Source organism: Heterodontus francisci, chromosome 1, assembly GCF_036365525.1.
Source record: "Heterodontus francisci isolate sHetFra1 chromosome 1, sHetFra1.hap1, whole genome shotgun sequence".
Classification (NCBI taxonomy): domain Eukaryota; kingdom Metazoa; phylum Chordata; class Chondrichthyes; order Heterodontiformes; family Heterodontidae; genus Heterodontus; species Heterodontus francisci.
The window spans coordinates 24194153-24207130 of NC_090371.1; the positions used below are offsets into that span (position 1 = coordinate 24194153).

General features: G+C 42.4%; 1 protein-coding gene across 8 annotated transcripts in view; it reads right to left on the reverse strand.

Moving 5' to 3' along the window:
* The window catches only part of slc4a11 (solute carrier family 4 member 11), a 268474-nt gene that overhangs the window by 165372 nt on the left and 90124 nt on the right, over window positions 1-12978 (reverse strand). For all 8 annotated transcript variants that reach the window (XM_068028726.1, XM_068028720.1, XM_068028725.1 and 5 more), the window contains exon 2: window positions 5071-5115. In XM_068028726.1, the coding sequence (XP_067884827.1) occupies window positions 5071-5115 (45 nt within the window). The remainder of the gene's footprint in view (window positions 1-5070; window positions 5116-12978) is intronic.

Consider the following 12978-nt stretch of genomic DNA (forward strand, 5'->3'; position numbering starts at 1 on the left):
GCCTGGAATGCATTGTGGCACTTCATACAATCACAAAATAAAACTGGAAAAATGGACTTTGGCTGTACATCTGCAGAGTTTGATCAAAATAGGCACAGTATTCAATATTAATGTATTTTATGTCAAAACAAACTACAATGTAATTTCTCCCACCCAGATGGTAACACAGGAGCCATTTCCAATACTGTAGATGAAAAGGTGACAGATCTGAAATGTTAACTCTGTTTCTCTCTCCACAGATGCTGCCTGACTTGCTGAGTATTTCCAGCATTTTCTGTTTTGATGTCAGATTTCCAGCATCTGCAGCATTTTGCTTTAGCCATTTCCAATGAATTTAGAATTTAGAACATTACAGCGCAGTACAGGCCCTTCGGCCCTCGATGTTGCGCCGCCCAGTGAAACCATTTGACCTACACTATTCCATTTTCATCCATGTGTCTATCCAATGTCCACTTAAATGCCCTTAAAGTTGGCGAATCTACTACTGCTGCAGGCAGGGCGTTCCACGCCCTTACTACTCTGAGTAAAGAAACTACCTCTCACATCTGTCCGATATCTATCACCCCTCAACTTGAAGCTATGTCCCCTCGTGTTTGCCATCACCATCCGAGGAAAAAGACGCTCACTATCCACCCTATCTAACCCTCTGATTATCTTATATGTCTCTATTAAGTCACCTCTCCTCCTCCTTCTCTCCAACGAAAACAACCTCAAGTCCCTCAGCCTTTCCTCGTAAGACCTTCCCTCCATACCAGGCAACATCCTAGTAAATCTCCTCTGCACCCTTTCCATAGCTTCCACATCCTTCCTATAATGCGGTGACCAGAACTGCACGCAATACTCCAGGTGCGGTTTCACCAGAGTTTTGTACAGCTGCAGCATGACCTCGTGGCTCCGAAACTCGACCCCCCTACTAATAAAAGCTAACACACCATATGCCTTCTTAACAGCCCTATTAACCTGGTTAGCAACCTTCAGGGATTTATGCACCTGGACACCAAGATCTCTCTGTTCATCTACAGTACCAAGAATCCTCCCATTAGCCCAGTACTCTGCATTCCTGTTACTCCTTCCAAAGTGAATCACCTCACACTTTTCCGCATTCAACTCCATTTGCCATCTCTCAGCCCAGCTCTGCAGCCTATCTATGTCTCTCTGTACCCGACAACATCCTTCGGTACTATCCACAACTCCACCGACCTTAGTGTCATCTGCAAATTTACTAACCCACCCTTCTACACCCTCTTCCAGGTCATTTATAAAAATGACAAACAGCAGTGGCCCCAAAACAGATCCTTGCGGTACACCACTAGTAACTAAACTCCAGGATGAACATTTGCCATCAACCACCACCCTCTGTCTTCTTTCAGCTAGCCAATTTCTGATCCAAAGCTCTAAATCACCTTCAACCCCATACTTGCGTATTTTCTGCAATAGCCTACCGTGGGGAACCTTATCAAACGCCTTACTGAACTCCATATACACCACATCCACTGCTTTACCCTCATCCACCTGTTTGGTCACCTTCTCGAAAAACTCAATAAGGTTTGTGAGGCACGACCTACCCTTCACAAAACCGTGTTGACTATCTCTAATGTACTTATTCTTTTCAAGATGATTATAAATCCTGTCTCTTATAACCTTTTCCAACATTTTACCCACAACCGAAGTAAGGCTCACAGGTCTATAATTACCAGGGCTGTCTCTACTCCCCTTCTTGAACAAGGGGACAACATTTGCAATCCTCCAGTCTTCCGGCACTATTCCTGTCGACAATGACGACATAAAGATCAAGGACAAAGGCTCTGCAATCTCCTCCCTAGCTTCCCAGAGAATCCTAGGATAAATCCCATCTGGCCCAGGGGACTTATCTATTTTCACACTTTCCAAAATTGCTAACACCTCCTCCTTGTGAACCTCAATCCCATCTAGCCTCGTAGCCTGAATCTCAGTATTCTCAACATCATTTTCTTTCTCTACTGTAAATACTGACGCAAAATATTCATTTAACACTTCCCCTATCTCCTCTGATTCCACACACAACTTCCCACGACTATCCTTGATTGGCCCTAATCTAACTCTAGTCATTCTTTTATTCCTGATATACCTATAGAAAGCCTTAGGGTTTTCCCTGATCCGATCCACCAATGACTTCTCGTGTCCTCTCCTTGCTCTTCTTAGCTCTCCCTTTAGATCCTTCCTGGCTAGCTTGTAGCTCTCAAGCGCCCTAACTGAGCCTTCACGTCTCATCCTAACATAAGCCTTCTTCTTCCTGTTGACAAGCGCTTCAACTTCTTTAGTAAACCACGGCTCCCTCGCACGACAACTTCCTCCCTGCCTCACAGGTACATACTTATCAAGGACACGCAGTAGCTGCTCCTTGAATAAGCTCCACATTTCGATTGTTCCCATCCCCTGCAGTTTCCTTCCCCATCCTACGCATCCTAAATCTTGCCTAATCGCATCATAATTTCCTTTCCCCCAGTTATAATTCTTGCCCTGCGGTATATACCTGTCCCTGCCCATCGCTAAGGTAAACCTAACCGAATTGTGATCACTATCACCAAAGTGCTCACCTACATCTAAATCTAACACCTGGCCGGGTTCATTTCCCAGTACCAAATCCAATGTGGCATCGCCCCTGGTTGGCCTGTCTACATACTGTGTCAGAAAACCCTCCTGCACACACTGGACAAAAACTGACCCATCTAAAGTACTCGAACTATAGTATTTCCAGTCGATATTTGGAAAGTTAAAGTCCCCCATAACAACTACCCTGTTACTCTCACCCCTGTCGAGAATCATCTTCGCTATCCTTTCCTCTACATCTCTGGAACTATTCGGAGGTCTATAAAAGACTCCCAACAGGGTAACCTCACCTCTCCTGTTTCTAACCTCAGCCCATACTACCTCAGTAGCCGAGTCCTCAAACGTCCTTTCTGTCGCTGTAATACTCTCCTTGATTAACAATGCCACACTCCCCCCCTCTTTTACCATCTTCTCTGATTTAGAACAAAGACAGTTATAGCAAGATTTTGAAAAGGAGTGCTCCATACAATTACAGCATTACTGAGGAAGTTGGTACAAATTTATGAACTGCCCATTAAGGAAGGAATGAGATCGCATTTGTAGATCACCACGTCAAATAGGAGCTCTCCTTGCTGCTCGCCTTTGTTTAACGTCTCCTGCAAAAGGACAGCACCTCTGACAATTCCAACACAAAGTACTGCACTAAAAAAAGGTCAACCACATTAGTAGCTCAAAATCTGGGGTGGACTTTGAAGTCGTGGTCTTCTGACTCAGAGGAGAGAGTGTCCAATTAGAACTAAACTGATACTTTAACACAGGTGTCTCAAAAAGTGCACAGCGAGCATTAACCTAAGCAGCATAAATGATACAGTATGAGCATTTACTTCAGCGTCAAAATGTTCCCATCTTACAGGTTGACAGTGGCCGAGATACCCACAGATCACAAGTTCAAATCCCAGCAAGTTGTGAATTTGAACGCCATAAAATTTATGGAGTAGCAAAAATATATATATTTTTTTTAAATGACTGTTAAAAACCCAACTGGTTCACTAATGTTCTTCAGGGAAGAGAAACTGCCCAATCTTAGCAGTGTGCAACTCCAGTTCCACACTAGCTGATTATTGTTGCCCTGAGGGCACTGAGTTAACTACTGCCTCGTCAGTGTCACCGACATCCCAAGAACAAATAAAAAAGCCACAAGTATACTCAGCTGTACGGAGGTCTCCAAGATCAGACACCTACTGACTAACAGACCATCAAGAACAGCGAGGAGTGTCAATCTGCAGTGCTCAAGTAGGGACTCATTGATAAAACCAGTGATGACATTGGTGTCTCAAAATAGCAGTTACCAGAGTGTGGGGAAAAAAAAATTACATTTACCTGCTGGGATGAGTGGGACAGTAAAAAAGAGGAGTAAATTGTTGGCTGAACTCATTGAAGCTTTTCTTTCAAACAAAAAACCTCTGAACCAGGATATGGATTCAAGCCACACTCCAGGACATAAGTGCTGGCAGTGCACTATAGGGCTGCACGGCCTTTCCGTGAAACTGAGGCCTTGTGTGTTATTCAGATGAGTCAGAAAAAGATACCCTGACATAATGCAAAGAGCAGCTGGGGAGACCTTGCCAATCCCTCAAACAGATCAATGGGTTGTTTAATTCATTATTGGATGTGGGATTTTTCGGTGTACAAATTAGCCATCACCTTTTCATATACTTGAAGAAAGTGTAGCAGCAAAATGACTGTGAAGCCTTTTGGAATGTACCAAGGAGCAGAAAAGCTGCTATTTAAATTCACGTTCTCACTTTATGAGAAACGGAAAAAAAAACTCTGTATTCGATACCTCCCTGACAGCACAGAGTGTATCTACACCAGACAGATTGTCACAGTTCAAGGAGGCAGCTCACCATCTTCTCAAGGGCAATTAGGGATCAGCAATAAATACTGGCCTTGTTAGTGGCACCAACAGAAATAAAAATCTTCCCAAACCCATCCATCTTCAGGATTTTCTAACATCTTGAGCTTTAAAGTTATTTGCACCCACTATAAAGAACAAAACGTCCACATTAAGATCTCTCTTCTCATCACCCCCACCCCCCAAAGACATTTAGAAAATTAACTTACATTCCCACATCTTTGTGTTTAATCCACTAAGTAGCTGGTTGTTATCAGAGAGAATATGGGTTTAAGAGACTCTATTTGCTCTTTTCATTATCACTGCACATCTTTCAGAAACACCTAAGTCTTTCATAGAATGAGCAGCTTTGAAGTTCAGTGAATGCAATGAAAGCAAATATTGCTCTGAGACTCATTACAAATCACTTTGAAAATAAATGCATTCCTACACTAGGTTGCAACATTAATTTTAAAAAAACACAAAAAAGGAGTTCATTCTCAGAATCCCTTGGGGAAGATTAATATTTAAAGTTAATTTAAGTATACTTTCCATGCCTCCCCTCTTGAAAAGATATTGATGTAATGTCCAATAAATTATTTACGTTCTGCATCTAGTAATTACAGCACTTCATTTAATCCACTTACCACTTTCCTGGAAGAAATACCCGTTCACAGTTGAGGTTGGAGTATCTGGATTAAAATAAAATAGGAGTGTAGGTTTTAACTTGAGTACAAATTAGTTGTCACACATATTTGAAAAGGCTGCATTGCGTGAGATACCCTGGCCAGTCTTCCACCCTCCATAAACTTCCTTCTCATCCAAAATTCTACTGCCTAAATTGTCACCCACACCAAGCCCTACTCACCCATCACCCCCGCCCTACTGAACCATCACCACATTCGGTCTAAAAATCTGTTTAAATTCCTTCATGGCTTTGCCCCTTCCAATCTTTAACACCTCCAGCCTGACAATCCTAACCCCCACCCCACCAACTCTACAAGTTCCATTCCTTCAACTCTGGCCTCTTGTGCATAACTACACACGGCTAGCACCCCACCACTGATGACCATCTACCTCACACCCTGGAATTCCCTCCCAAAAACTATACGCCTCTCCGTGTCCTCTCCTCCTTTAAGCCTAAAAAAACAAACCATGCTTTTGCTCACCCCACTCAGGGTGGCTCAGCATCCATTTTTTTTAAATCCCAAGGTACTTCTCAGAGGTATAATGTTAAAGCAACCCTAGAAATGCAATTTGCTCAGCTGCACCAAATGTACCCATATAGAAAGTGAAGGCTCAATCAGAAAGCTCACAAGTAGTTGTTTATAACAGAACTTCAGTTCCAATGCTCCAGTGCCAACTAAATGTTTTCAATGTAATGGTTACTACCATATTGAATCCCAGTGAATGCAAGCAATCTGACTCACGATATGGGAAAAAGCAGAGCCTCTGACCAGAAGATTCTAAATTCAAGGTGTTTTACAAACAGAAGTGATCACTGATGGCCTAGTCTGTCCTTTAACAAAGACTGACTTGCATTTATATAGCACTTTTCAGCCAATGAAGTACTTTTGAAGCGCAGCCTCCGTTGTAATGTAGGAAACGTGGCAGCCAATTTGTGCACAGCAAGCTCCCACAAACAGCAATGTGATAACGTTCAGATAATCTGTTTTTTTTTTATGTTGATTGCAGGATAAATGAGCCAAGACACCAGGGATAACTCACCTGCTCTTCTGCGAAATAGTGCCATGGGAACTTTTTCATCTACCAGAGCAGGCAGAGAAGGCTTTGGTTTAATGTCTCATCCAAAAGACGGCACCTCCAACAGTGCAGAACAGCCTCAGTACTGCAATGGAGTGTCAGTCTTGATTTTTGCGTTCAAGTACTAGAGTGGGACTTGAACCTGGAACCTGGTGTCTCAGGCGAGAGTGCCATCAACTGAGCCACAGCTGACACCTTAAGCTTTGTGGAAGTACAAGAGCACAGAACCAGTAGATGTAGCATTTTTGGATTTCTAAAAGGCATTCGATAAAGGTGACACACAGAGGTGAATACACAAGATAAGGGTTCATGGAGTTGGGGGTAATAGATTAGCATGGATAGATGACTGGTTAGCGGAGAGCAGGGATAAATGGGCATTTTCAAGTTCCCAGCCTGTAACTAGTGGGGTGCTGCAAGGATCAGTGCTGGAGCCTCAGCCACTTACTATCAATGTTAAATGGCTTCGATGGATTACTCTCAGTCTCTTCATCTATGCTTGCTGAGAATACAAAGCTAGGTGGGAACATAAGCTGCGAGGACGACACAAAGAGGCAGCAAAGAGATATAGACGGTGTTACGACTGACCGCTCCACTCAAAGCCCCCAATCAAAACATACGATTCTGATCGTGGTGGGACTAATGCACTGTTAATTCAATCGCGTCGCTGCGCAGATCGGCTAACATATCATTTAAAAAACTTTCCATATTAAAGACCCAGCCAAATTGTACCATCTATTAATCCCCGAATCAGGCTAACCAAACCAGGTGTCTTTAGATCAACAAATTAACTCTAATTAGAAGGACTAAATTCTTAAACACTAGGAAGATATAAACATTTTTTTTTAAAAAAGAGAAAAAAATTTGAGTCCTTGCAAATTTACAGTCCAATGTTGCTTGAAGCCCTCACAGTTGTCCAATGCGGAAAAAAGGTTCTTCCACAGTAGAACAGTCCGTAGTCTAACTCCAGCAGTAGGTGATGCTTTCCTTCTCCAGCGAATTTAAACAATTAATGACTTGCAAACACTTTCAATAGAATCAAGCTGACTAGAGCTTTTGAGGGATAAAAGATTGTCAGTCTAACTTCCCTTTCTTCAGTTTGAATTACCAGAGATCTGTTTTGGCTTGACTTCTTCTTAGAATTTTGAGAGATAATAATAAACAGACTAAAATCCTCTTCCTTCAGTTTAAATGGCTGAGAGTTCTTTCTCCAAGTGCTGTCATCACAGCTCTGTCCTTTGTGTCTGTGTCTCTGTTAGAACAAACTGTCTTCAACTAAAAAGCCAGTTCAAAACTGAATTGTAACAAATGTATCGCACGAGACTCACTCCCAGTGGTTGTATCTATGGTAACGAGAATGCATCCTTTGAATCACAGTCTCCAAATGGCTGTTTATAAGGCAACGAAAATGCACCTTCCTATATCTCCTGAGGCTTGCTGGTTATTAAAGCAATATTGATCCCTTGCAAGCCTGAAAGGCAAACCACATATTCCAGAAAAAAAAAACTACAGGACCATGACTACAGGTTAAGTGAGTGGGCAACAAGGTGGCAGATGGAGTATAACATAGCAAAGTGTGAGGTTGTTCACCTTGATAGCGAAAATAGAAGAATTTTTTTTTGTTTAAAAAGGTATGAACCTTGTAAATGTTGATGTTCGTACAAGGAACAAAGTTAGCATGTAGGTCCAGCAAGCAATTCACAGGTTGGCCTTTATTGCAATGGGATTACAGTAAAAGAATAAAAAAAGTCTTGCTACAATTGTTGTGGGCTTTGGTGAGACCATACCTGGAATACCAATGAAGGAAGGATATGCTTGCATTGGAGGCAATACAGCGAAGGTTCACCACATTAGCCCCTGGGATGAGAGGTTGTCCTATTATGAGAAGCTGAGTAAATTGTGTCTATATTCTCTGGAGTTTAGAAGAATGGAGAGGTGATCTCATTGAAACAGTCACGATTATGAAGGGGCTTGACAGGGTAGATACTAAGATGTCATTTCCCCTAGCTGGGGAAGTCTAGAACAAGGGGGCACAGTTTCAAGATAAGGAGTCGAGCATTTAGGTCCGAGATGAGGAGAAATTTCTTCACTCAAAAGTTTGTGAATATTTGAAATTCTCTACCAGAGGGTTGTGGATGTGTCACCCTTGAATATATTTCTGGCTGAGAGAGGCAGAATTTCAATCTCTCAAGGAATCAAGAGATGTAGGGGTGAGAGTGGGAAAGGGAAGCTGAAGCCGAAGATCAGCCATGATCGCACTGAATGGCGGAGCAGGCTAGATGGGTTGTATGTTATACGCCTGCTCCTATTTGTTACATTCTTATGACCACTGAAAATAATGCACTAGTTACTTTCACAGCAACGACGGTAAACTGGATTCCACTCAATAACCCTAATGGATACAGGATCAATACATGTTGGACATTCAGAAGTTCAGTACCATGGATTTTTTTTTTATATAAACATCCACTCAAGAGGGCAGATGGGGCCTCAGTTTAACATCTCATCTGAAAGACCGGACAAGTCAGAATATAGCTTTAAATTTTTTTTTGAAAAGCTAAAAATGGGTAATCTTATAGAATTAAGACAAATATTTGAAAATGTCATTTCTTCTTCAGACCAAGTGCAATGTACCGAATCTGAGAAATGGTAACATAGTGGTAATGTTGCTGGACTAACGTTAGAATCAGAGAGATACAGCACTGAAACAGGCCCTTCGGCCCGAGTCTGTGCCAACCATCAACCACCCATTGATACTAATCCTACATTAATCCCTTGTCCCCTACCACATTCCCACCTTCCCTCAATCCTCCTACTACCTACTTACAATGGCCAATTTACCCATCAACCTGCAAGTCTTTGGCTGTGGAAGGAAACCGGAGAACCCGGCGGAAACCCACGAGGTCACAGGGAGAACATGCAAACTCCGCACAGACAGTACCCAGAATCGAACCCGGGTCGCTGGAGCTGTGAGGCTGCAGTGCTAACCATTGCGCCGCCCGAACACAAGCTCAAATCCTACCACAGGAGCTGGTGGAATTTGAATTCAACTAATTAATAAATCTGGACTAAAAAGCTAGTCTCAGTAACGGTGACCGTGAAATGGCCGGATTGCCCTAAAAAGCCATCTGGTTCACTAATGTCTTTTAGGGAAGGAAATCTGCTGTTCTTATCTGGTCTGTGAGACATGTCACTCGAGACCCACGCTAATGTGGTTGACTCTTAACTGCCCTCTCAAATGGCCTAGCAAGTCTCAGTTTTATTAAACTGCTACAGAAAAGTCAAAGAACAAAAATTGAACAGACCACCCAGCATTGACTCAAGCACCAGAAACAACGGCACACCCTGCACAATCCTCCTTACTAACATTTGGGAACTTGTGTCAAAATTGGGAGAACTGTTCCACAGTCCAGTCAAGCCACAGCCCAACGGTCATATGCATTGATATAGATTGTGAACAGCTGTGACCCCAGCACTGATCCTTGTGGTATTCCACTAGTAATAGTCTGCCATCCTGAGAATGACCATTTATTCCTACTCTGCTTTCTGTCCGTTAACCAATGCTCAATCCATACCAGTACATCACCCTCAATTCCATGTGTTCCAATTTTATTTACTAACCCGTGTGGGACCATATCAATCTGAAAAGCCAAATACACCACATCTATTCATTTGCCTTTATCTATGCTACAAGTAACATCCTCAAAAAATTCCAACAGGTTTGTCAAACACAAGTTCCCTTTCATAAATCCATGTTGACTCTGCTGAATCATTACTTGATAAGTGTCTAGTTATCATATCCTTTATAATGGATTTAACATTTTACATACTACGGACAAACGAACAGGTCTGTAGTTTCCAGTTTTGTCTCCCTCCTTTCTTAAATAGTGGGGTTACATTTGTTACTTTCCAGTCTGCAGGAACTTATCCAGAATGCAGTCAGGGAGTGTGATGGAATACTCTCCACTTACCTCGATAAATGCAGCTCCAACACAATAAGCACGACACCATCCAGGACAAGACAGTCTGCTTGATCTGCACCCCATCACAATAAACATTCACTCCCTCCATGGGACACACTGCAACCACTGTGTGCCAATCTACAAGATGCACTGAAGTAACTCACCAAGCCTCCTTCGATAGCACCTTCTAAACTCAGGACCTCTAGCACCTAGAAGGACAAGGGCAGCAGATGCATGGGACCCACCACCTGCAAGATACCCAAATCACACACCATCCTGACTCGGGAAACATATCGCTGTTCCTTCACTTTGGTCAAAAACCTGGAACTCCCTCCCAAAAGACACTGCGGGTGTACCTACACCAGATGGATTGCAGCGATTCAAGAAGGTGGCTTGCCTTCAAGGGCAATTAGGGATGGGCAACAAATGGCCAGCAAGCCTCACAACCCATGAAGAAATAAAAAATACACCCCACTCTCCAAAGATTAAAATTTTTTTTTTAAAGATATGCTTTCAGCTTTGAAATGCTAATGAACACATTAACTCCTTTATCTAGCATGGCAGACTATAGAAGCAGCTTGCTGGGGTTTTAAAAATACTACTGTGACAGGTCTTGCTTGAGGCCGATCATATTGTTATCCTCACAGTCTGTTGTGGATGTAGTTTCACTAAACTTGATAAACTCGCATCATATCTTGTCAATGTCCAACAAACTTAATTAGATTAAATAAAAACAAAATACTGCGGATGCTGGAAATCTGAAATAAAAACAAGAAATGCTGGAACCACTCAGCTCTTAAACTTAATTAGATTCTCTGCGCATGACACATATCCAAGTCATGATCAGATGAGTGCATTCTTCAAAAGAAAATCCTAGTGTAATTATTGAACCTCATAACAAGAGATTTACAGATTGAGGAAAGCCATGAGTCCCATCTTAATTCATCTCTCCAGAATAACTCCCTCCACCTCTCCTCTTCAAAAATCCATCTCATGTATTTCCAACCAAGCTTTTGGTAACTTCTTGGAATCTCTCTCGCTCTCTCTGCTCAGCATATGAACACGTGAATTAGCAGGAGGAGTAGGCCATTCGGTCCCTTGAGCCAGCTCTGCTATTTGATAAGGTCATGGCTGATCTGAATGTGGTCTCAACTCCACTTTGTCTGCCCCTCCATAGCACTCAACTCCCTTGTCTATCAAGCATCTAACTCAGCCTTGAATATATTCAATTACCAGGCCTCTACTGCTCTCTCAGAAAGTGAATTCCTCAGAAAAAAAATTTCTAATTTCAGTCTTAAATGGGATACCCCTAATTTTTAAAACCGTGTCCCTCAGTTCTAGTCTCGCCCATAAGTAGAAACTTCCTTCCAACATCCACCCGTCAATTATCTAGTCCCATCGCTGGCCAGGCCAGCATTTATTGCCCATCCCCAATTGCCCTTGAGAAGGGGGTGGTGAGCTGCCTTCTTGAACCGCTGCAGTCCATGTGGGGTAGGTACACCCACAGTGCTGTTAGGAAGGGAGTTCCAGGATTTTTACCCAGCGACAGTGAAGGAACGGCGATATAGTTCCAAGTCAGGATGGCGTGTGGTTTGGAGGGGAACTTGCAGGTGGTCATGTTCCCATACATTTGCTGCCCTTGTCCTTCTAGTTGGTAGAGGTCGCAGATTTGGAAGGTGCTGTCTAAGGAGCCTTGGTGCATTGCTGCAGTGCATCTCGTAGATGGTACACACTGCCTTTTCTGCAAAAGGCCTTGGGATATTAATGCAAGTTGTTATTGCTAATAAAGACCGGTTGTTGGGAGGTTAACAGAAAGTAGACATGAAGAGGGATCAAGTTAGAAATCAATACACAGCTAGGGTTAACATTTTTGCAGAGGCCAAATGGTGGCGTTAACCATGACTCTGGTATCTCTTTCACCTTGAGTCAGGAGATTGTGGGTTTTAGTTCCATCTCAAAGAGTAGAGTACAAAGTCTAGGTTGACATTTCCACTGTAATGTCAAAGGGTGTTGCACAGTCAGAGGTGCTGTATTTTGGATGCAACATTAAACCAATGCCCTAGTTGCTCACTTAAGTGGGTGTAAAAGATCCCATGGCACTATTTCAAAAGAAGAGCAAGTGAGTTCTCCCTGGTTGTCCTGTCCAATATCTATCCTTCAACCATTGTCACTAAATTAGATTATCTGGTCATTATCAGCTATGACCTCATTGAATGACAGAACAGGCTTAAGAGATTGAATGGCCTTCATTTGGAGTTGAAACTTTACTAATTGGCAACCCTGTTATCATATGTTACAACTGTGGCTACATTTTAAAACTACTTAATTGACCATAAAAGCACTTTGGGACATCCAGGAGGTATGTAAAGTGCTATATAAATGCAAGTTTTTTTTCCCCCTTTGAAGGTCAGGGTAGAGGATAGCAGGGGTTAGAGTTCCGATATTTGGTTTGTTGATCAAAATTAAGTTCTGGTTGCAACTTGCAATGCCTCCACATCACATAAGTATCTCTAGTTTTTAATGGAGCAACAACCTAAGCCAAACAGAATGCTGTGCCAAACTGCCAAATCATTGCATTACAAGTCTGAATTTATCGTCCAGATCTTGCAATTGTAATGATGGCAGAACAGTCAGCATTTACCATTGTTACTTTGTAAAACTGACAAACTTCTAGTGTCCATCCATGGGCAATTAAACACAAAAACGCATTAGCTGATGTCAGGTAATTCCCCACTCCTCCATTGGGTATGCTGTTGAAGTCCTCATAGATAGAAAATCCATTAGAAAAAAATCACTGATTTGACATGAACCACTTTCTACAATGTTCATTGA